Source organism: Pangasianodon hypophthalmus, chromosome 17 (assembly GCF_027358585.1).
Source record: "Pangasianodon hypophthalmus isolate fPanHyp1 chromosome 17, fPanHyp1.pri, whole genome shotgun sequence".
Lineage (NCBI taxonomy): Eukaryota > Metazoa > Chordata > Actinopteri > Siluriformes > Pangasiidae > Pangasianodon > Pangasianodon hypophthalmus.
This window is the reverse complement of record NC_069726.1, coordinates 24,626,637-24,649,720: the sequence shown is the minus strand read 5'-3', so window position 1 is coordinate 24,649,720 and position 23,084 is coordinate 24,626,637. Positions and strand designations below refer to the sequence as shown.

Sequence of the window (23,084 nt, the reverse complement as noted above, 5' to 3'; positions counted from 1 at the left end):
GATGACGTTTTCATTTCAACATTTATGGAAGGAGTCTCCAGTGTCAGGTCTGTGTAACAGTCAGAGGTTTTGTCTTATTAACTTCGAGAGAGATGTTTTAGTCACATGTGGGCGTGTCCAGAGACTTTTTTTTGTTCAGATGAGAAACAGTAGTAGCTGTATCTAACTTCTAAAGCGAAGTAGTTAAATATAAATTAAATAATGAGTTATTCAGTGTGATTTATGTTTTACGTGCTCAGCTTCGTACCAGCTTCATTCTCAGATCAGATCGGCAAAAGATTATTTTTCTTCGTAACGTCTCTACACACGCTGACGATACGAGAGATCGTATAAACAGTTACGGGCTACGGTTCCTTTTCCAGAGCCCAAAAAAGTGGTTCTCTATAAATCTGCTATTTGAACTTATAAATGTTCTGATCAGTGTACAGAAATTATAACCGGCCTAAATACATTGTGAAGCAACATTTTCTTTACTCTTATAAATAAATGACCAGATAAACCAAAACGAGGCTTTGTAGATTTACACAAAGGTTTATTCAGACTTCAGGAGATCTTCACATGCTGTGTCCATGGTAACGTTCATAAAGCGTCCTTTAGAAGTGCCTCTGTAAAGTGTGACGTGGAGGTGGTGCGATGTCGGGACGTGTCTCGGTTTATTGGGACATCTGGGCCTCCATGGCCTGCGCCGTCCACTCCGGTGCTGCCTGACTGATCTTCTCCAGCAGGTTGTTCACCTGGAAGCAGAGCGACTGGATCTGTTTGTCCCAGGTGGGCAGCGGCTCTCGAGCTGACAGGAGAGAAAACACAGAGCTCTGTAACTGCTGAAGCTTCAGAGAGAGCTACTGAGCTACTGAGAGCAGCGGCGCAGGTTACAGAAGATCAGACTTACTCTCAAAGTGGACGATGCCGTCTATCTGGTCGATGAAGCCGTTCATACGACCCTCTGTGATCATCTGGGAGGCGATTTTCTCCGCCTGCGCACAAATGCAAAGAGTTTAATTATAGTATTAATGAGTAGAATTATATAATTAATGAGTATACTTCTCATTACAGTGTTAAAAAAAAAATCAGCATGCTAAGGTTTAAGGTCCAATATTTTATTTTTAGACACTGAACATCTACTGAAACACAAAAAAAACGTTTTGGTTTGATTGACTCCTTTAAGCTAAACGACTCATTTGGGCTACCCTTTTGGGACAATATGACTCCCTTCAGGGCTACATGACTCTTTTCAGTATATACAAGTCTTTTTGGGGATATTTGACTCTTTTTTTTCGGGGGGGCTATACGACTCTTTGGGGACATATGACTCTTTTTGGGGCTACGCGCCTCTTTTTGGGGCTTTATCACTCTTTTGGGGGATATATGACTCTTTTGGGGACATATGACACTTTTGGGGGACACATGACTCTTTTTGGGGACACATGACTCTTTTGAGGGATATACGACACTTTCAGGGACAAATGACTCTTTTTGGGGACATATGACTCTTTTTGGGGCTACATGACTCTTTTTGGGGACAAATGACTCTTTTTGGGGACAAATGACTCTTTTGAGGGATATACGACACTTTCGGGGACAAATGACTCTTTTTGGGGACATATGACTCTTTTGGGGGCTATATGACTCTTTTTGGGGATAAATGACTCTTTTTGGGGCTATATGACTCTTTTTGGGGATAAATGACTCTTTTTGGGGATAAATGACTCTTTTTGAGGATAAATGACTCTTTTTGGGGATATATGACTCTTTTTGGGGACACATGACTCTTTTTGGGGATATATGACTCTTTTTGGGGATATATGACTCTTTTTGGGGACACATGACTCTTTTTGGGGCTATTCGACTCTTTTGGGGATAAATGACTCTTTTTGGGGATATATGACTCTTTTTGGGGCTATATGACTCTTTTTGGGGCTATTCGACTCTTTCGGGGATAAATGACTCTTTTTGGGGATATATGACTCTTTTTGGGGCTATATGACTCTTTTTGGGGACACATGACTCTTTTTGGGGATATATGACTCTTTTTGGGGATATATGACTCTTTTTGGGGCTATATGACTCTTTTTGGGGACACATGACTCTTTTTGGGGATATACGACTCTTTTTGGGGACACATGACTCTTTTTGGGGACACATGACTCTTTTTGGGGCTATACGACTCTTTTTGGGGCTATTCGACTCTTTTTGGGGCTATTCGACTCTTTTTGGGGCTATTCGACTCTTTTTGGGGATATATGACTCTTTTGGGGGCTATTCGACTCTTTTGGGGGCTATTCGACTCTTTTTGGGGCTATTCGACTCTTTTTGGGGCTATTCGACTCTTTCTGGGGATATTCGACTCTTTCTGGGGATATTCGACTCTTTTTGGGGCTATTCGACTCTTTTTGGGGCTATTCGACTCTTTTTGGGGCTATATGACTGTTTTTGGGGGTAATATGAATATTTTTGGCTAAATGAAAAAAAAAATCTTAATGAATGCATGTCACATACTGCAGAATTTTTCATGTTATGTATACATTTTCAACCTTAATGCAAAAACAAAGTTGACTAAAAGCATTATTTGATGTAATTAGTTAACAACCTCCAACAGGCACCAACACTAACCGTACTAAACACAGAGCGAATGTTAAGTGCACCTCAGTCAGATGGTGTTAAAGGGTCGTGGCTTCAGGTTTTCTGTGGCTGAATTCATTTATCGATATGTAATGTAAATAAGTGTTCAGGAGTTCAATAAATCCGTCATGAAGAGCCGAGATGAGCTTTATTCAGCCCTACCTTTGCAGGTGGGATCTCCAGAAGTGCACCTAGCTCCTCGAACGTGATGTTGTTGTACAGTTTGCTAGCAGAGAGAAGATTGTGCTCAATGACAGCTCGATCCAGGATACTCGAGCCTGAAGTGAAGATACAAGTCACGAGAAACATCACATTCCACACTCACTGTTCTCCGTTATCACTGTGAATCACACTCACTGCTGGTGCAACACTGAGATACTGCAGATTCATTTCCTACAGCAGCACCGCCCCAACGGGTTTATTTCTCACACACCACAGCAACTCTCCAACAATTAATATATTCTTTATTCATTAAAAAATGACGTCATAATTTGTATCCGTTTATAGTTACATTATAAACAGCAAATTCTTCTTCTAATATTAATCTTATCGAAGCATGTTTCCCTCATGACTCTCTTCTGCCCAATGACTCTCTTCTGGCCACACGTCACTCTCTTCTGGCTACACGTGACTCTCTTCTGGCCACACGTGACTCTCTTCTGGCTACACGTGACTCTCTTCTGGCCACACGTGACTCTCTTCTGGCCACACGTGACTCTTTTCTGCCCAAGTGACTCTTTTCTGCCCAAATGATTCTTTGCTGGTTATATGTGACTCTCTTCTGGCCACACGTGACTCTCTTCTGGCCACACGTGACTCTTTTCTGGCCACACGTGACTCTTTCCTGGCCACACGTGACTCTTTCCTGGCCACAAGTGACTCTCTTCTAGCTATACGTGACTCTCTTCTGGCTATACATGACTCCTTTCTGCCCCTGTGACTCTTTCCTGGCTACACGTGACTCTTTCCTGGCTACACGTGACTCTTTCCTGGCTACACGTGACTCTCTTCTGGCTACACCTGACTCTCTTCTGGCTACACCTGACTCTCTTCTGGCTACACCTGACTCTTTCCTGGCTACACCTGACTCTCTTCTGGCTACACGTGACTCTCTTCTGGTTACACGTGTCTCTTTCCTGGCTACACCTGACTCTCTTCTGGCTACACGTGACTCTCTTCTGGTTACACGTGACTCTTTCCTGGCTACACCTGTCTCTTTCCTGGCTACACGTGACTCACCATCTGCGGTGGTGGCTTTCTGATGGGGCATCAGCATAGCAGCGAACTCCTGGAGCTGGTTCCCCCGGATGATCCGATCCAGATACATCTTCTCGAGAATGCCGTACGCAGCCAGCTGCTGACATCGCTCGTCCTTAAACAGCGTAGCCAACATCCGAGACCGCTGCTGCCCTGAGGAACGATCAGAGCCACAGTCAGGCTACAGAGCACCATCGGATCCGATACGCGTTCTGAATAAAACGGCGACGTCTCACCTGCCGAGGCCAGAATCGTGCAGTGCAGAGCGTGCTTCAGAGCCTCCAGGCGCTCGCTCTCGTGCACTATGGATTTGTAAGAAAGCTCGTTGTAGCGCTGGGCTGCTTCTATAAACTTCCTCCTGTAGTCCAACACTCTGGCGTAGCACACCTTTAAATAAAAAAAATAAATAAAAAACATTTTAAAAAGCATGAAACAGTATTTATAATCGAGCAAATCTCAAACACTCCGCTCACTGTTAATGACCAGCGACATCTGAGAATTAATGTGTCACGCTATCAAAAAAAACCAAAAAAACATTTCTCCGTCTCGTCTATCTAAAACAAAAACTGTTCGCAATTTAAAAATATATTTTTAAAAAATTGAACAAAATAATTAAAAAAGATATTTTTAAAAAATGAAGCTGATTATTTATATGAAATAAATCAAAATATTTAAAATATGGTAACAAAAAAGATACAAATAAATAGAAAGATGTAAAAGACATTTAAAAAAAATTATATATAATTTTTTTTAAAGACATTTTTAATAAAAATTAGGCATGTAAATATCGTTTCTACTGCTGTGGTGAAAAACTAGACAGAAAACTGATTTACATAAAACGCACATGTGGTTTCTGGGCTTCTTACCCCGTCTATCTATCTATCTATCTATCTATCTCTCTCTCTCTCTCTCTCTCTCTCTCTATCTATCTATCTCTCTCTCTCTCTATCTATCTATCTATCTATCTATCTCTCTCTCTCTCTCTATCTTCCTGACTGTCAGATTATAGTAAATATGCACTATGACTCTACAAATAAAGTGTATTATTAGTTTATTACACTGAAGAAGTGTGATTCTTTGGGTTTGGTGCTGTAAGTGCTCTTTAACTCGACTCTGAACGCAGCCTGAAATAACCGTGTGGTTTATTAGAACGACACACACACAGCGTGAGGCTGGATATTAACTGCAGTCTGTGCACCTTGTAGTGGATCTGCAGCTGCTCGTTTGTGGACTCGTTCTGCAGTAAGGAGGCGCGGTTGATGTAGGCCTCGGCCTGAACCGGATCATCGTCCTCCAGGTAGAGCCGAGCGATCTTCAGGTACGTGTCTAACTTGTAGTCGACGTTGTACTGTCTGAGAGGACAGAGAGAGCAGAGAGCGGGACGTTGAGCTGGATCACATCACGCAAGACAAAAACAGGACTTAGCAACACATCTTCTCATAAATAAGACTTACTTCTGTCCCGTCTCGAGCGGGATGCCCACTAAAACCTGCGCAGCGTTCCTCCAGTCCTCCTCTTTCTCGTATATAGTGGCTAAATGCTGTCTGATCGACGCCACCTGCAGGAGCGTACATCAATTAATACAGCATTTTTTATTCCATACGGCAACACAGGTTTATACTGACGCACTCATTCTAATGCGTTACTGTTTCTATGGTAACAGCTCATTCACAGTACAGCAGACGCTCTACTAATAATAAACAGATCTTTTAAAAAAAAAGGTTGATAAGGTAACGTTTCTGTAAAGTTTATAGAAGGAGTCTCCAGTTTCAGACCGGAGATAAAGCTGTGACTAAGTTTCTTCTTAGATCTTCAGGACTGTTTATGCTTTACGGTTTCTTGGTGTCTGTGATTTTAATTTTAATAACTTTGAGAAAGAGAAACAAAAGAGTCTGGCTGAGATCGATTTGCCAACGAGACGTGAATAGAGACATAGATACGGACGCAGAGTTTTGTCCGACAGTGGGAGGGACGTAAAGGAAGCGATAAAAGTATAAAGTATTACATAGATATTATTACACGCCAGATAATAAGCATAAATAATGATAATAATATCAGATATGATAATAAACACTGGCACATACATTCATGCTTTCTGTACAAAGATTCAACCTTTTTGGGGAAATTGTTCTGAAATATCTTGGAAGATGTTTAGGATTTGACCTTCCACTTTCACCAGATATGTCTTTTAGGAGATAAGTCTCTAAGATTCTTCGGATTAAAAACAATGAGCAGGGCCTGAATTTCGTTTTTTTAAACTGAGGGGAATTCCTCCCTTACATGGGTCACATGGGGGGATTTAAAGATTATGGGGGGAGAATAAATTTTGACACATCGGGCTAAATTAATAATCTTCATTTATTTATATCTACAGATTTTAATGTATGGTGGTTTTCAAAACAGCTTAATAACATTAAGAACTGTATTAAAACTATATATTAATGCCTTTCAGAGTCAGTGAACTTCATATATTCCAGGTTCAGTTCAATATCTTTTTTTTAAAAAAAGTCAGTGTGTCAGACTTTTTTATTTTAAGAAAAAAAAAAAGCTCTCTAAGATTAAAAAACCATTTTAGTGAATTATGTTTATTTCGACATAAATTAAATAACAGTTAAGGAAAAATACACTGCATACCGAGCTGTTGGGTCTCCTCGCGGTTGAAACATTACGTGAGAGAGGATGAATATCAGTAAGCAGGAGACTAGTTTTACACACTGTCTTATGTTCATTCATGTTAACTTTCGATAAAAGGCGCATTTTAAGACAGAGATGATGATTTCCTCGCGCTTCGTTGCGGCGGTGTTGAGTCGGCAGGCGCGCTCTGTCCACTCACACACTATAAAGAGAGTCCACTCACACACAAAACAGCATTTAATGTTTGAATTTCGGGATTAAAATAATATAATTTGGAAGCTGATTCTATCTTCAGAAGCAGCTCATTATGACTCAGAATATTAAAGCGCGTCACACGGCCTTGTGTGAATAAGAGGAGTGTGACGCAGGCCACGGAGAGCGACAGCGCTCAGCGACAGTCAGAGACGGCCGGCTGTGTGCAGCGCTGTTTGTTTAATTAAACTCTAAAATAAAGACACACTGTTTGAACCGGTGAATTCTTTTTTTCGCGTCTGTTGATGTATTTCATAATGTGATCTGAGATGAAGGAAATACATTTGTGTGGGAATTTCTCGCGTTATAAAAGCTAAACTTGCGGGAATGGTTTAAATTGTGCGCAAAAATTTATTTATTTATTTATTTATTTTTTTGTACTGGTATTTGAGATGTTATATATGAGGAAAATCAATAAAAACTTAATTTTCAAAAAAAAAAAAAAGAGAGAGAGAGAGAGAGAGGCTGGTGAGGGAACGATTGTTTATAGCTGCTATAACGTAAGACAGAACAGGAAGTAACTTCATGCATGGTTCTTTCAGAAATTAAAACCTGGCTGCGGTATAAGAGGAATAAATCATGTTCGGGGTATTAACATTAACTCCGCTGCATCACACTGATCTTCAGGCGAATCGGAATCTCAGATGATTTCTTATTCACTAACAGTCCTGGACTGAGATTCGTATTTAAAAGAACCCTGAGGGAAGCTGCGTATGAGATAAGCTCCTCTGGAACTCACCTGCTCTTCAAAGGAGATGACTCGGGGCTGGATCTTCTCGAGGGTGAAGTGGTAGACGGATTTGGCCGTGCCGTCCGGTAGATTCGGGAGGTGTGTGCAGAAGTCAGTGAGGAGCTGCCGGGATATGACCAGACTCACGTTCTCATTGACCACTGCACAGGAACGAGAGGAAGAACATTCATCTTCCTTCCAATAATCAGTAACACAGAGTACAGCGCTGTGCAGAAGTGTGTAGGGCTGCTGGCACTAGCGATTATTTCATATTCAATAATCGGCACTAGCGATTACGTCATATTATACTGACGATTACTTCATATCACACTGACGATTACTTCATATCACACTGACGATTACTTCATATCACGCTGACGATTATTTCATATCACGCTGACGATTACTTCATATCACGCTGACGATTACTTCATATCACACTGACGATTACTTCATATGATACTGACGATTATTTCATATTATACTAACAATCGAGTAATCTGATGATTATTTCAACGATTAAACGAGTAATCAGATTTTTTTTGAAATTCACAATAAAAGTAGATTTAAAATGGACTTAAAGACATAAATACATAATAAAAATGTGGCAATGTGATTCCAAATAGCCTTTTAACCCCGCGTCACAGCCTTTTAACCCCGCGGCACAGCCTTTATCCTCGCGTCACAGCCTTTATCCTCGCGTCACAGCCTTTATCCTCGCGTCACAGCCTTTTAACCCCGCGGCACAGCCTTTATCCTCGCGTCACAGCCTTTATCCTCGCGTCACAGCCTTTTAACCCCGCGGCACAGCCTTTTAACCTCGCGTCACAGCCTTTTAACCCCGCGGCACAGCCTTTTAACCTCGCGTCACAGCCTTTTAACCCCGCGGCACAGCCTTTATTCTCGCGTCACAGCCTTTATCCTCGCGTCACAGACTTTTAACCCCGCGGCACAGCCATTTAACCACGCGTCACAGCCTTTATCCTCGCGTCACAGCCTTTTAACCCCGCGGCACAGCCTTTATCCTCGCGTCACAGCCTTTTAACCTCGCAGCACAGCCTTTAACCCCGCGTCACAGCCTTTATCCTCGCGTCACAGCCTTTTAACCTCGCGTCACAGCCTTTTAACCCCGCAGCACAGCCTTTATCCTCGCGTCACAGCCTTTATCCTCGCGTCACAGCCTTTTAACCTCGCGTCACAGCCTTTTAACCCCGCGTCACGGCCTTTATCCTCGCGTCACGGCCTTTATCCTCGCATCACAACCTTTTAACCCCGAGTCACAGCCTTTTAAACCTCGCGTCACAGCCTTTTAACCTCGCGTCACAGACTTTTAAACCTCGCGTCACAGCCTTTTAACCTCGCGTCACAGACTTTTAACCCCGCGTCACAGCCTTTTAACCTCGCGTCACAGCCTTTTAACCTCGCGTCACAGCCTTTATCCTCGCGTCACAGCCTTTATCCTCGCGTCACAGCCTTTTAACTCCGCGTCACAACCTTTATCCCCGCGTCACAGCCTTTTAACCTTGCGTCACAGCCTTTATCCTCGCGTCACAGCCTTTTAACCTCGCGTCACAACCTTTATCCTCGCGTCACAGCCTTTTAACTCCGCGTCACAACCTTTATCCCCGCGTCACAGCCTTTTAACCTTGCGTCACAGCCTTTATCCTCGCGTCACAGCCTTTTAACCCCGCATCACAGCCTTTATCCTCGCGTCACAGCCTTTATCCTCGCGTCACGGCCTTTATCCTCGCGTCACAGCCTTTTAACCCCACGTCACAGCCTTTATCCTCGCGTCACAGACTTTTAACCTCGCGTCACAGCCTTTATCCACGAGTCACAGCCTTTTAACTCCGTGTCACAATCCTTTATCCTCGCGTCACAGCCTTTTAACCTCGCGTCACAGCCTTTATCCACGAGTCACAGCCTTTTAACCCCACGTCACAACCTTTATCCTCGCGTCACAGACTTTTAACCCCGCAGCACAGCCTTTTAACCCCGCGTCACAGCCTTTTAACCCCGAGTCACAGCCTTTTAACCCCGAGTCACAGCCTTTTAACCCCGCGTCACAGCCTTTTAACTTCGCGGCACAGCCTTTATCCTCGCGTCACAGCCTTTTAACCTCGCGTCACAGCCTTTATCCACGAGTCACAGCCTTTTAACCCCACGTCACAACCTTTATCCTCGCGTCACAGCCTTTTAACCTTGCGTCACAGCCTTTATCCACGAGTCACAGCCTTTTAACCCCACGTCACAACCTTTATCCTCGCGTCACAGACTTTTAACCCCGCAGCACAGCCTTTTAACCCCGCGTCACAGCCTTTTAACCCCGAGTCACAGCCTTTTAACCCCGCGTCACAGCCTTTTAACCCCGCGTCACAGCCTTTATAATCGCGTCACAGCCTTTTAACCTCGCGTCACAGCCTTTTAATCCCGCAGCACAGCCTTTATCCTCGCGTCACAGCCTTTTAACCTCGCGTCACAACCTTTATCCTCGCGTCACAGCCTTTTAACTCCGCGTCACAACCTTTATCCCCGCGTCACAGCCTTTTAACCTTGCGTCACAGCCTTTATCCTCGCGTCACAGCCTTTTAACCCCGCGTCACAGCCTTTATCCTCGCGTCACAGCCTTTATCCTCGCGTCACAGCCTTTATCCTCGCGTCACAGCCTTTTAACCTCGCGTCACAGCCTTTATCCACGAGTCACAGACTTTTAACCCCACGTCACAACCTTTATCCTCGCGTCACAGCCTTTTAACCTTGCGTCACAGCCTTTATCCACGAGTCACAGCCTTTTAACCCCACGTCACAACCTTTATCCTCGCGTCACAGACTTTTAACCCCGCAGCACAGCCTTTTAACCCCGCGTCACAGCCTTTTAACCCCGAGTCACAGCCTTTTAACCCCGCGTCACAGCCTTTTAACCCCGCGTCACAGCCTTTTAACCCCGCGTCACAGCCTTTATCCTCGCGTCACAGCCTTTTAACCTCGCGTCACAGCCTTTTAACCCCGCAGCACAGCCTTTATCCTCGCGTCACAGCCTTTTAACCTCGCGTCACAACCTTTATCCTCGCGTCACAGCCTTTTAACTCCGCGTCACAACCTTTATCCCCGCGTCACAGCCTTTTAACCTTGCGTCACAGCCTTTATCCTCGCGTCACAGCCTTTTAACCCCGCATCACAGCCTTTATCCTCGCGTCACAGCCTTTATCCTCGCGTCACAGCCTTTATCCTCGCGTCACAGCCTTTATCCTCGCGTCACAGCCTTTTAACTCCGCATCACAGCCTTTATCCTCGCGTCACAGCCTTTTAACCTCGCGTCACAGCCTTTATCCACGAGTCACAGCCTTTTAACTCCGCGTCACAACCTTTATCCTCGCGTCACAGCCTTTTAACCTCGCGTCACAGCCTTTATCCACGAGTCACAGCCTTTTAACCCCACGTGACAACCTTTATCCTCGCGTCACAGACTTTTAACCCCGCAGCACAGCCTTTTAACCCCGCGTCACAGCCTTTTAACCCCGCAGCACAGCCTTTATCCTCGCGTCACAGCCTTTTAACCTCGCGTCACAACCTTTTAACTCCGCGTCACAACATTTATCCCCGCGTCACAGCCTTTTAACCTTGCGTCACAGCCTTTATCCTCGCGTCACAGCCTTTTAACCCCGCATCACAGCCTTTATCCTCGCGTCACAGCCTTTATCCTCGCGTCACAGCCTTTATCCTCGCGTCACAGCCTTTTAACTCCGCATCACAGCCTTTATCCTCGCGTCACAGCCTTTTAACCTCGCGTCACAGCCTTTATCCACGAGTCACAGCCTTTTAACTCCGCGTCACAACCTTTATCCTCGCGTCACAGCCTTTTAACCTCGCGTCACAGCCTTTATCCACGAGTCACAGCCTTTTAACCCCACGTGACAACCTTTATCCTCGCGTCACAGACTTTTAACCCCGCAGCACAGCCTTTTAACCCCGCGTCACAGCCTTTTAACCCCGAGTCACAGCCTTTTAACCCCACGTCACAACCTTTATCCTCGCGTCACAGACTTTTAACCTCGCGTCACAGACTTTTAACCCCACGTCACAGCCTTTAACCCCGCGTCACAGCCTTTTAACCCCGCGTCACAGCCTTTTAACCCCACGTCACAGCCTTTTAACTTCGCGGCACAGCCTTTATCCTCGCGTCACAGCCTTTTAACCTCGCGTCACAGCCTTTATCCACGAGTCACAGCCTTTTAACCCCACGTCACAACCTTTATCCTCGCGTCACAGCCTTTTAACCTCGCGTCACAGCCTTTATCCTCGCGTCACAGCCTTTATCCACGAGTCACAGCCTTTTAACCCCGCAGCACAGCCTTTTAACCCCGCGTCACAGCCTTTTAACCCCGCGTCACAGACTTTTAACCCCGCGGCACAGCCTTTTAACCCCGCGTCACAGCCTTTTAACCTCGCGTCACAGCCTTTTAACCCCGCGTCACAGCCTTTTAACTTCGCGTCACAGCCTTTATCCTCGCGTCACAGCCTTTATCCTCGCGTCACAGCCTTTATCCTCGCGTCACAGCCTTTTAACCTCGCGGCACAGCCTTTTAACCTCGCGGCACAGCCTTTATCCTCGCGTCACAGCCTTTATCCTCGCGTCACAGCCTTTTAACCTCGCGGCACAGCCTTTATCCTCGCGTCACAGCCTTTATCCTCGCGTCACAGCCTTTTAACCTCGCGTCACAGCCTTTTAACCTCGCGTCACAGCCTTTATCCTCGCGTCACAGCCTTTATCCTCGCGTCACAGCCTTTATCCTCGCGTCACAGACTTTTAACTTCGCGTCACAGACTTTTAACTTCGCGGCACAGCCTTTATCCTCGCGTCACAGCCTTTATCCTCGCGTCACAGACTTTTGACCCCGAGTCACAGCCTTTTGACCCCGAGTCACAGCCTTTTATCCTCGCGTCACAGACTTTTAACCCCGCGTCACAGCCTTTTAACCTCGCGTCACAGCCTTTTAACCCCGCGTCACAGCCTTTTAACCCCGCGTCACAGCCTTTTAACCCCGAGTCACAGCCTTTTAACCCCGTGTCACAGACTTTTATACACGTCACGGCCTTTTAACCTCGAGTCACGGCCTTTTAACCCCGCGTCACGGCCTTTTGACCCCGAGTCACAGCCTTTTGACCCCGAGTCACAGCCTTTTATCCTCGCGTCACAGACTTTTAACCCCGCGTCACAGCCTTTTAACCCCGCGTCACAGCCTTTTAACCTCGCGTCACAGCCTTTTAACCCCGCGTCACAGCCTTTTAACCCCGCGTCACAGCCTTTTAACCCCGAGTCACAGCCTTTTAACCCCGTGTCACAGACTTTTATACACGTCACGGCCTTTTAACCTCGAGTCACGGCCTTTTAACCCCGCGTCACGGCCTTTTAACCCCGCGTCATGGCCTTTTAACCTCGCGTCACGGCCTTTTAACCCCGCGTCACGGCCTTTTAACTCCGCGTCACGGCCTTTTAACCCCGCGTCACGGCCTTTTAACCCCGCGTCAAAGCCTTTAACCCCGCGTCACAGACTTTTATACACGTCACGACCTTTTAACCTCGAGTCACGGCCTTTTAACCCCGCGTCACGGCCTTTTAACCCCGAGTCACGGCCTTTTAACCTCGCGTCACGGCCTTTTAACCTCGCGTCACAGCCTTTTAACCTCGAGTCAGAGTCTTTTAGCCTTGAGTCACAGCCTTTTAACTCCGCGTCACAGCCTTTATCCTCGCGTCACAGCCTTTTAACCTCGCGTCACAGCCTTTATCCACGAGTCACAGCCTTTTAACCCCACGTCACAACCTTTATCCTCGCGTCACAGCCTTTTAACCTCGCGTCACAACCTTTATCCACGAGTCACAGCCTTTTAACTCCGCGTCACAGCCTTTATCCTCGCGTCACAGCCTTTATCCACGAGTCACAGCCTTTTAACCCCGCAGCACAGCCTTTTAACCCCGCGTCACAGCCTTTTAACCTCGCGTCACAGCCTTTTAACCCCGCGTCACAGCCTTTTAACTTCGCGTCACAGCCTTTTAACTTCGCGTCACAGCCTTTATCCTCGCGTCACAGCCTTTATCCTCGCGGCACAGCCTTTATCCTCGCGGCACAGCCTTTTAACCTCGCGGCACAGCCTTTTAACCTCGCGGCACAGCCTTTATCCTCGCGTCACAGCCTTTATCCTCGCGTCACAGCCTTTTAACCTCGCGTCACAGCCTTTTAACCCCGCGTCACAGCCTTTATCCTCGCGTCACAGCCTTTATCCTCGCGTCACAGCCTTTATCCTCGCGTCACAGACTTTTAACTTCGCGTCACAGACTTTTAACTTCGCGGCACAGCCTTTATCCTCGCGTCACAGCCTTTATCCTCGCGTCACAGACTTTTGACCCCGAGTCACAGCCTTTTGACCCCGAGTCACAGCCTTTTATCCTCGCGTCACAGACTTTTAACCCCGCGTCACAGCCTTTTAACCCCGCGTCACAGCCTTTTAACCTCGCGTCACAGCCTTTTAACCCCGCGTCACAGCCTTTTAACCCCGCGTCACAGCCTTTTAACCCCGAGTCACAGCCTTTTAACCCCGTGTCACAGACTTTTATACACGTCACGGCCTTTTAACCTCGAGTCACGGCCTTTTAACCCCGCGTCACGGCCTTTTAACCCCGCGTCATGGCCTTTTAACCTCGCGTCACGGCCTTTTAACCCCGCGTCACGGCCTTTTAACTCTGCGTCACGGCCTTTTAACCCCGCGTCACGGCCTTTTAACCCCGCGTCAAAGCCTTTAACCCCGCGTCAAAGCCTTTAACCCCGCGTCAAAGCCTTTAACCCCGCGTCACAGACTTTTATACACGTCACGACCTTTTAACCTCGAGTCACGGCCTTTTAACCCCGCGTCACGGCCTTTTAACCCCGAGTCACAGCCTTTTAACCCCGTGTCACAGACTTTTATACACGTCACGACCTTTTAACCCCGCGTCACGGCCTTTTAACCCCGCGTCACGGCCTTTTAACCCCGCGTCACGGCCTTTTAACCCCGCGTCACGGCCTTTTAACCTCGCGTCACGGCCTTTTAACCCCGCGTCACGGCCTTTTAACTCCGCGTCACGGCCTTTTAACCTCGCGTCACGGCCTTTTAACCCCGCGTCACGGCCTTTTAACCTCGCGTCACAGCCTTTTAACCTCGCGTCACAGCCTTTTAACCTCGAGTCAGAGTCTTTTAGCCTCGAGTCACAGCCTTTTAACTCCGCGTCACAGCCTTTATCCTCGCGTCACGGCCTTTTACCCACGAGTCACGGCCTTTTATCCACGAGTCAGAGTCTTTTAGCCTTGAGTCACAGCCTTTTAACTCCGCGTCACAGCCTTTATCCTCGCGTCACAGCCTTTTAACCTCGCGTCACAGCCTTTATCCACGAGTCACAGCCTTTTAACCCCACGTCACAACCTTTATCCTCGCGTCACAGCCTTTTAACCTCGCGTCACAGCCTTTATCCACGAGTCACAGCCTTTTAACTCCGCGTCACAGCCTTTATCCTCGCGTCACAGCCTTTTAACCCCGCGTCACAGCCTTTTAACCCCGCGTCACAGCCTTTTAACCCCGCGTCACAGCCTTTTAACTTCGCGTCACAGCCTTTTAACTTCGCGTCACAGCCTTTATCCTCGCGTCACAGCCTTTATCCTCGCGTCACAGCCTTTTAACCTCGCGTCACAGCCTTTATCCTCGCGTCACAGCCTTTTATCCTCGCGTCACAGCCTTTATCCTCGCGTCACAGACTTTTAACTTCGCGTCACAGCCTTTTAACCCCGCGTCACAGCCTTTATCCTCGCGTCACAGCCTTTATCCTCGCGTCACAGCCTTTATCCTCGCGTCACAGACTTTTAACTTCGCGTCACAGACTTTTAACTTCGCGGCACAGCCTTTATCCTCGCGTCACAGCCTTTATCCTCGCGTCACAGACTTTTGACCCCGAGTCACAGCCTTTTGACCCCGAGTCACAGCCTTTTATCCTCGCGTCACAGACTTTTAACCCCGCGTCACAGCCTTTTAACCCCGCGTCACAGCCTTTTAACCCCGCGTCACAGCCTTTTAACTTCGCGTCACAGCCTTTTAACTTCGCGTCACAGCCTTTATCCTCGCGTCACAGCCTTTATCCTCGCGTCACAGCCTTTTAACCTCGCGTCACAGCCTTTATCCTCGCGTCACAGCCTTTTAACCTCGCGTCACAGCCTTTATCCTCGCGTCACAGCCTTTATCCTCGCGTCACAGACTTTTAACTTCGCGTCACAGCCTTTTAACCCCGCGTCACAGCCTTTATCCTCGCGTCACAGCCTTTATCCTCGCGTCACAGCCTTTATCCTCGCGTCACAGCCTTTATCCTCGCGTCACAGACTTTTAACTTCGCGTCACAGACTTTTAACTTCGCGGCACAGCCTTTATCCTCGCGTCACAGCCTTTATCCTCGCGTCACAGACTTTTGACCCCGAGTCACAGCCTTTTGACCCCGAGTCACAGCCTTTTATCCTCGCGTCACAGCCTTTTAACCCCGCGTCACAGCCTTTTAACCCCGCGTCACAGCCTTTTAACCCCGCGTCACAGCCTTTTAACTTCGCGTCACAGCCTTTTAACTTCGCGTCACAGCCTTTATCCTCGCGTCACAGCCTTTATCCTCGCGGCACAGCCTTTTAACCTCGCGTCACAGCCTTTATCCTCGCGTCACAGCCTTTTAACCTCGCGTCACAGCCTTTATCCTCGCGTCACAGCCTTTATCCTCGCGTCACAGACTTTTAACTTCGCGTCACAGCCTTTTAACCCCGCGTCACAGCCTTTATCCTCGCGTCACAGCCTTTATCCTCGCGTCACAGCCTTTATCCTCGCGTCACAGACTTTTAACTTCGCGTCACAGACTTTTAACTTCGCGGCACAGCCTTTATCCTCGCGTCACAGCCTTTTATCCTCGCGTCACAGACTTTTGACCCCGAGTCACAGCCTTTTGACCCCGAGTCACAGCCTTTTATCCACGAGTCACAGCCTTTTAACCCCGCGTCACAGCCTTTTAACCCCGCGTCACAGCCTTTTAACCCCGCGTCACAGCCTTTTAACTTCGCGTCACAGCCTTTTAACTTCGCGTCACAGCCTTTATCCTCGCGTCACAGCCTTTATCCTCGCGTCACAGCCTTTTAACCTCGCGTCACAGCCTTTATCCTCGCATCACAGCCTTTTAACCTCGCGTCACAGCCTTTATCCTCGCGTCACAGCCTTTATCCTCGCGTCACAGACTTTTAACTTCGCGTCACAGCCTTTTAACCCCGCGTCACAGCCTTTATCCTCGCGTCACAGCCTTTATCCTCGCGTCACAGACTTTTAACTTCGCGTCACAGACTTTTAACTTCGCGGCACAGCCTTTATCCTCGCGTCACAGCCTTTATCCTCGCGTCACAGACTTTTGACCCCGAGTCACAGCCTTTTGACCCCGAGTCACAGCCTTTTATCCTCGCGTCACAGACTTTTAACCCCGCGTCACAGCCTTTTAACCCCGCGTCACAGCCTTTTAACCCCGTGTCACAGCCTTTTAACCCCGTGTCACAGACTTTTATACACGTCACGGCCTTTTAACCTCGAGTCACGGCCTTTTAACCCCGCGTCACGGCCTTTTAACTCCGCGTCATGGCCTTTTAACCTCGCGTCACGGCCTTTTAACCCCGCGTCACGGCCTTTTAACCCCGCGTCACGGCCTTTTAACTCCGCGTCACGGCCTTTTAACCCCGCGTCACGGCCTTTTAACCCCGCGTCAAAGCCTTTAACCCCGCGTCAAAGCCTTTAACCCCGCGTCAAAGCCTTTAACCCCACGTCACAGACTTTTATACACGTCACGGCCTTTTAACCTCGAGTCACGGCCTTTTAACCCCGCGTCACGGCCTTTTAACCCCGAGTCACAGCCTTTTAACCCCGTGTCACAGACTTTTATACACGTCACGGCCTTTTAACCTCGAGTCACGGCCTTTTAACCCCGCGTCACGGCCTTTTAACCCCGCGTCACGGCCTTTTAACTCCGCGTCACGGCCTTTTAACCTCGCGTCACGGCCTTTTAACCCCGCGTCACGGCCTTTTAACCTTGCGTCACAGCCTTTTAACCTCGCGTCACAGCCTTTTAACCTCGAGTCAGAGTCTTTTACCCACGAGTCACGGCCTTTTATCCACGAGTCAGAGTCTTTTAGCCTTGAGTCACAGCCTTTTAACCCCGCGTCACAGCCTTTTAACCTCGCGTCACGGCCTTTTAACCCCGCGTCACGGCCTTTTAACCTCGCGTCACAGCCTTTTAACCTCGAGTCAGAGTCTTTTAGCCTTGAGTCACAGCCTTTTAACTCCGCGTCACAGCCTTTATCCTCGCGTCACAGCCTTTTACCCACGAGTCACGGCCTTTTATCCACGAGTCAGAGTCTTTTAGCCTTGAGTCACAGCCTTTTAACTTCGCGTCACAGCCTTTATCCTCGCGTCACAGCCTTTTAACCCCGCGTCACAGCCTTTATCCTCGCGTCACAGCCTTTTAACCTCGCGGCACAGCCTTTATCCTCGCGTCACAGCCTTTATCCTCGCGTCACAGCCTTTTACCCACGAGTCACAGCCTTTTAACCCCGCGTCACAGCCTTTTAACCCCGCGTCACGGCCTTTTAACCCCGCATCACGGCCTTTTAACTCCGCGTCACGGTCTTTTAACCCCGCGTCACGGCCTTTTAACCCCGCGTCAAAGCCTTTAACCCCGCGTCAAAGCCTTTAACCCCGCGTCAAAGCCTTTATCCTCGCGGCACAGCCTTTTAACCTCGCGTCACAGCCTTTATCCTCGCGTCACAGCCTTTATCCTCGCGTCACGGCCTTTATCCTCGAGTCACGGCCTTTTAACCCCGCGTCACGGCCTTTTAACCCCGCGTCACGGCCTTTTAACCCCGCGTCACGGCCTTTTAACCTCGCGTCACGGCCTTTTAACCCTGCGTCACGGCCTTTTAACTCCGCGTCACGGCCTTTTAACCCCGCGTCACGGCCTTTTAACCCCCGCGTCACGGCCTTTTAACCCCGCGTCACGGCCTTTTAACCCCGCGTCACAGCCTTTTAACCCCGTCACAGCCTTTTATCCACGAGTCACAGCCTTTTATCCACGAGGCACAGCCTTTTATCCACGAGGCACAGCCTTTTATCCACGAGGCACAGCCTTTTAACTCCGCGTCACGGCCGTTTAACCCCGAGTCACAGCCTTTTAACCCCGCGTCACGGCCTTTTAACCCCGCGTCACGGCCTTTTAACCCCGCGTCACAGCCTTTTAACCCCGCGTCACAGCCTTTTAACCCCGTCACAGCCTTTTATCCACGAGTCACAGCCTTTTATCCACGAGGCACAGCCTTTTATCCACGAGGCACAGCCTTTTAACTCCGCGTCACGGCCTTTTAACCCCGAGTCACAGCCTTTTAACCCCGAGTCACAGCCTTTTAACCCCGTCACAGCCTTTTAACTCCGCGTCACAGCCTTTTAACCCCACGTCAAAAAAGTATCAAAAATAAGGCGTATCATAATATTACTGAACAACACTGTTAAACAACAGTATACGTAAAACTGCAAACAATTAAAAAAAATTCTTAAAATAAATTTTATAAATTCAATTCAACACAGAATCCTTTAACTCTATAACTGAAATAGTTTGATTTGATTTTCTCAATAATTTTCACAGTTCCCATTAAGGAATGTAATGTATTTAATCTCTATTATTTTAGGATAAAAAAGCTACAGTGATTATAATTCATTCCTTGATTTGTGTGATGAGTAACCATGGAAACGGAGGAGTTATGACCCTATTATTAAACATGCAGTGAACAGTAACGTTTAAATTTAATCGAGGATTTTTTAAAATCGGGTTTAACTCGAATTTAATCGTAATCGTGTAATCGAGTAAACGTGACAGCTTTGTACACCCTCACTAGACATTTAATAAGCGTTTGGTTTCACAACGTTTGGTGTAAACTTTTTCACGCCTCCGTATCATCATCAGCGGCGTTTGACAACTTACTCGCTTCCACGAATGCTTTCAGCGCCTCGAGCTGCTCTGTATCCGTTAACTGAAGAGCTTTCTCCAGAATCTGACGATACCTGCAACACAAAACAGTAAAGCCGTGTTTAATTTAGATTCCACATTAAACGCGTCAAGAGCGCTGATCCGATTCTCTGATCCGATTCTCTGATCCGATTCCGTATGTCGATGCAATTTCTTTCAAAAAGTCAGCGTGACGCGTATTTACACAACAGCCCACTGGAGCTGTTCGAGGTACGTCCCGCCCCGCCCCGCCCTGTCACGCCAGGGTGTTTGAGGCGAGGTCGAGCGTCAGCGTTGCCGATGGTAACGGAGAGCCGCGCGGTCGTCACAGAGAGACGTCTCGAGCGTCTGAGAGGGAGATAAAACGATATCTCTGACGCTCGCTGATGGAGACGCTGCGTATAAACACAGAATTCTCCATCAGTCTGAAAAAAGTCACACGACCACCAGCTCACACAAACTCCGCCCTCTTCCACACGAAGAAAGCTGTGGTCACGCCGTGTCGGAATTACCGTAACGTAAAAATCCTGAAGGACACGCCGCGACGTAACGCTGAAGGAGACGCCGCGGCGTAACACTGAAGGAGACGCCGCGGCGTAACGCTGAAGGAGACGCCGCGACGTAACGCTGAAGGACACGCTGCGACGTAACGCTGAAGGACACGCCCGCGACGTAACGCTGAAGGACACGCCCGCGACGTAACGCTGAAGGACACGCCGTGACGTCGCACTGAAGGACACGCCGCGACGTAACGCTGAAGGAGACGCCGCGACGTAACGCTGAAGGAGACGCCGCGACGTAACGCTGAAGGAGACGCCGCGACGTAACGCTGAAGGACACGCCGTGACGTCGCACTGAAGGACACGACCGCGACGTAACGCCGAAGGACACGCCGTGACGTAACGCTGAAGGACACGACCGCGACGTCGCGCTGAAACAGCATCCAGTCAGTACCTGATTTCAGTACTCCTAATAATGTTCATTTTCAATTAACGCTATTACTGCTCTTAAAAAAAAAAAAAAAAAAAAAAAACAATTATAATATCTTAATTTTTAAAATAATCAAAATTTAAAAAAAATTTTCATACTGCTGTTACTGTTATTATTATTTTATTATTATTGTTTTTTGTTTACGTTTGCAACGACACATGACCAACCGCTGCGTTATTAATAAACAACGTTATTGTTACCTGATGCATTTTCTGCGTTCTTCACTATTCCTCATAAAACTCGTCTTTAACGCTGTAATTGTGTATGTTGCAGTTATTAACATCAACATCGTGTATATAAACGCGTAATTCCGAGTCCGAGGACGTGAACAGCGTCGAGTAGAACGTCCGCGTCGCCATTTTACATAATTACGGTAATTCCGATGTGATATAAAAAACTCCAGGCGTTTACTGTTTACTGCTAACGAGCTACTCCTGTAGAGCAAGCCACGCCCCCGGGGGCGGGGCATACACCTTCCAGAGATATTTTGATTGGACGAACACAAGACTAGTGCAGGATGAGTCATGAAAACCTGTCATTGTTTTTGTTTCCATTATTAACGTTTAGGACAGTGATCTGGACTTCAGGAGCACTTTAAGAATACGACACTAACGCTATGTCGCGTCATACAGCCGTTATAGCTTCAACCATAACAATTATCAGCTAGCTAATTCTCCTTTTAGCATAAATGCTACTGCATTACTATTATTATTATTATTATTATTATTCTAGCTCCAAGGATCTGCAGAGTCATCCTGCTAACAGCAAAATGCAGACTAAAATAATTGTCTAAAAACGTACAAAAATATTTAAAATATGTAGATTAAATCCTCCCTGAACATGTCTCTGATGCACTTTATCAGTTTGTAACAGTTAAGCTAAGCTAAGCTAACAGCCAAGCTAACAGTTAAGCTAAGCTAACCGGCAAACTGTAGCTAATCCAGCAGCTTAGCCATTAGCATCACCTAGCTAGCTTATAGCGTCATTTTTTTGCACCACAGCGTCGAATATTAACAAAATTTCCCCAAAATCTGACAGATTAATTAGTAAAATAAATAAATATTTCAACACAATACATACTTTCCAACGAGATCTTTGTGAGAACCGGTAGAGTTCATGAGCTGCGCGAGCTCCTGCCTCACACCAGACGCCATTTTCCTGTCAATTCACAGTGAACACTGAGGGCCGCGTCCCAAATGCTCCCTCTCTCCCCTACGTAGTGCACTACATAGTGCGCAGAACCCATTTAATGTAGTGCACCTAAGTAGTTATGACGCAGCCGTTTGGGATTCAGCCTATGATTTTTGACAACATGAAGTACTGACAGAAATCATGAAGAATCTGAGGAAAAAAGTTCAATTTAATCAATAAATATGTACTTTAATCAATGAATAAATCAATAAATAGTCTAACTACACAAAGTTATTGGTAAATCATTTCTTTAAACATTTATTTCATGATTTATTTATAGATCAGTGAAGGAAATATTGATAGATTTAATAATTTAATGATAGAAAAATAGTTTTAGAAAATATTTTTCACTCATCAAACATGGAGGAAGTCTAAAAAAAAATTACAATCCATTGAGAAAACCTCTAATGGTTTCCATCACATAAAGGGACTCGGTTTAATGGTTTCCATCAGGTTCCTGTATGACTTTATTAAGGATTTTTTAAATTATTATTATTTTTAAACATCAACAGAATCAGCATGAGTTTCTGTCATTAGAGGATGAGATAAAATACCATTAAAAACAAGCAGAAACACTTTAAAACTCTACGTTTTGTACATTCCAGGAACTTATTCAGACAGTGAAACCTGTCAATAACAAACGATTATAATTAACCTAATAAATAATTATAGTGTTTAAATCTAATCACTGTTCATTATGAGTTATTTTACGTTTATGAGGTTTCTGTATAACCTCGTCATTACCTTACAGACACGTCTTTAAAAGAGTTTACAATTCAATTCGATTTTAACAACGGACATTGTCACAAAGCAGCTTTACAGAAATATATACATTCAAGATATAAATTCTAAACTTATACATTTATAAATTTATCCCTAATGAGAAGCCAGAGGTGACGGTTTTGAGGAAAAACTCCCTGAGACGACACGAGGAACCTTGAGAGGAACCAGGCTCAGAAGGGAACCATTCTATTAAACCCTGAAGTATTATCAGACAAGTTCATCTCCTTCATGTCCTGTTTTAATATCTTTTAATATTTTCTAATATATATAACAGGATTTAAATCATTTTGTACATATTTTCATATTTTATCTGTCCTATTTTAATGTATTTTAGTATTTTTACAGTTTTCTCTACTACATATATATATATATATATATATATATATATATATACACACACACACAGCAAAAGTAAGATATAAAAAGTAAAAAATTAAATTAAATAAATTGGAAAAATTCAACTAATTTTATCTATAAGTGTATTAAAAATTAAAGTATTAACAGTATTATATATATATATATATATATATATATATATAT

General features: G+C 46.3%; 1 protein-coding gene across 1 annotated transcript; it reads right to left on the bottom strand.

Moving 5' to 3' along the window:
* Positions 1–510: 510 nt before the first annotated feature.
* On the bottom strand, positions 511–21,799 carry cops4 (COP9 constitutive photomorphogenic homolog subunit 4 (Arabidopsis)). Its single transcript, XM_034312929.2, has 10 exons — positions 21,651–21,799; positions 19,557–19,636; positions 7,502–7,653; positions 5,331–5,434; positions 5,075–5,228; positions 4,113–4,263; positions 3,859–4,029; positions 2,782–2,897; positions 890–974; positions 511–787 (listed from the first exon to the last, which is right to left on the bottom strand). The coding sequence occupies exons 1-10, from the start codon at positions 21,722–21,724 to the stop codon at positions 654–656; spliced, it is 1,221 nt and encodes a 406-aa protein (XP_034168820.1). The 5' UTR covers positions 21,725–21,799; the 3' UTR covers positions 511–653.
* Between the last annotated feature and the right edge of the window lie 1,285 nt (positions 21,800–23,084).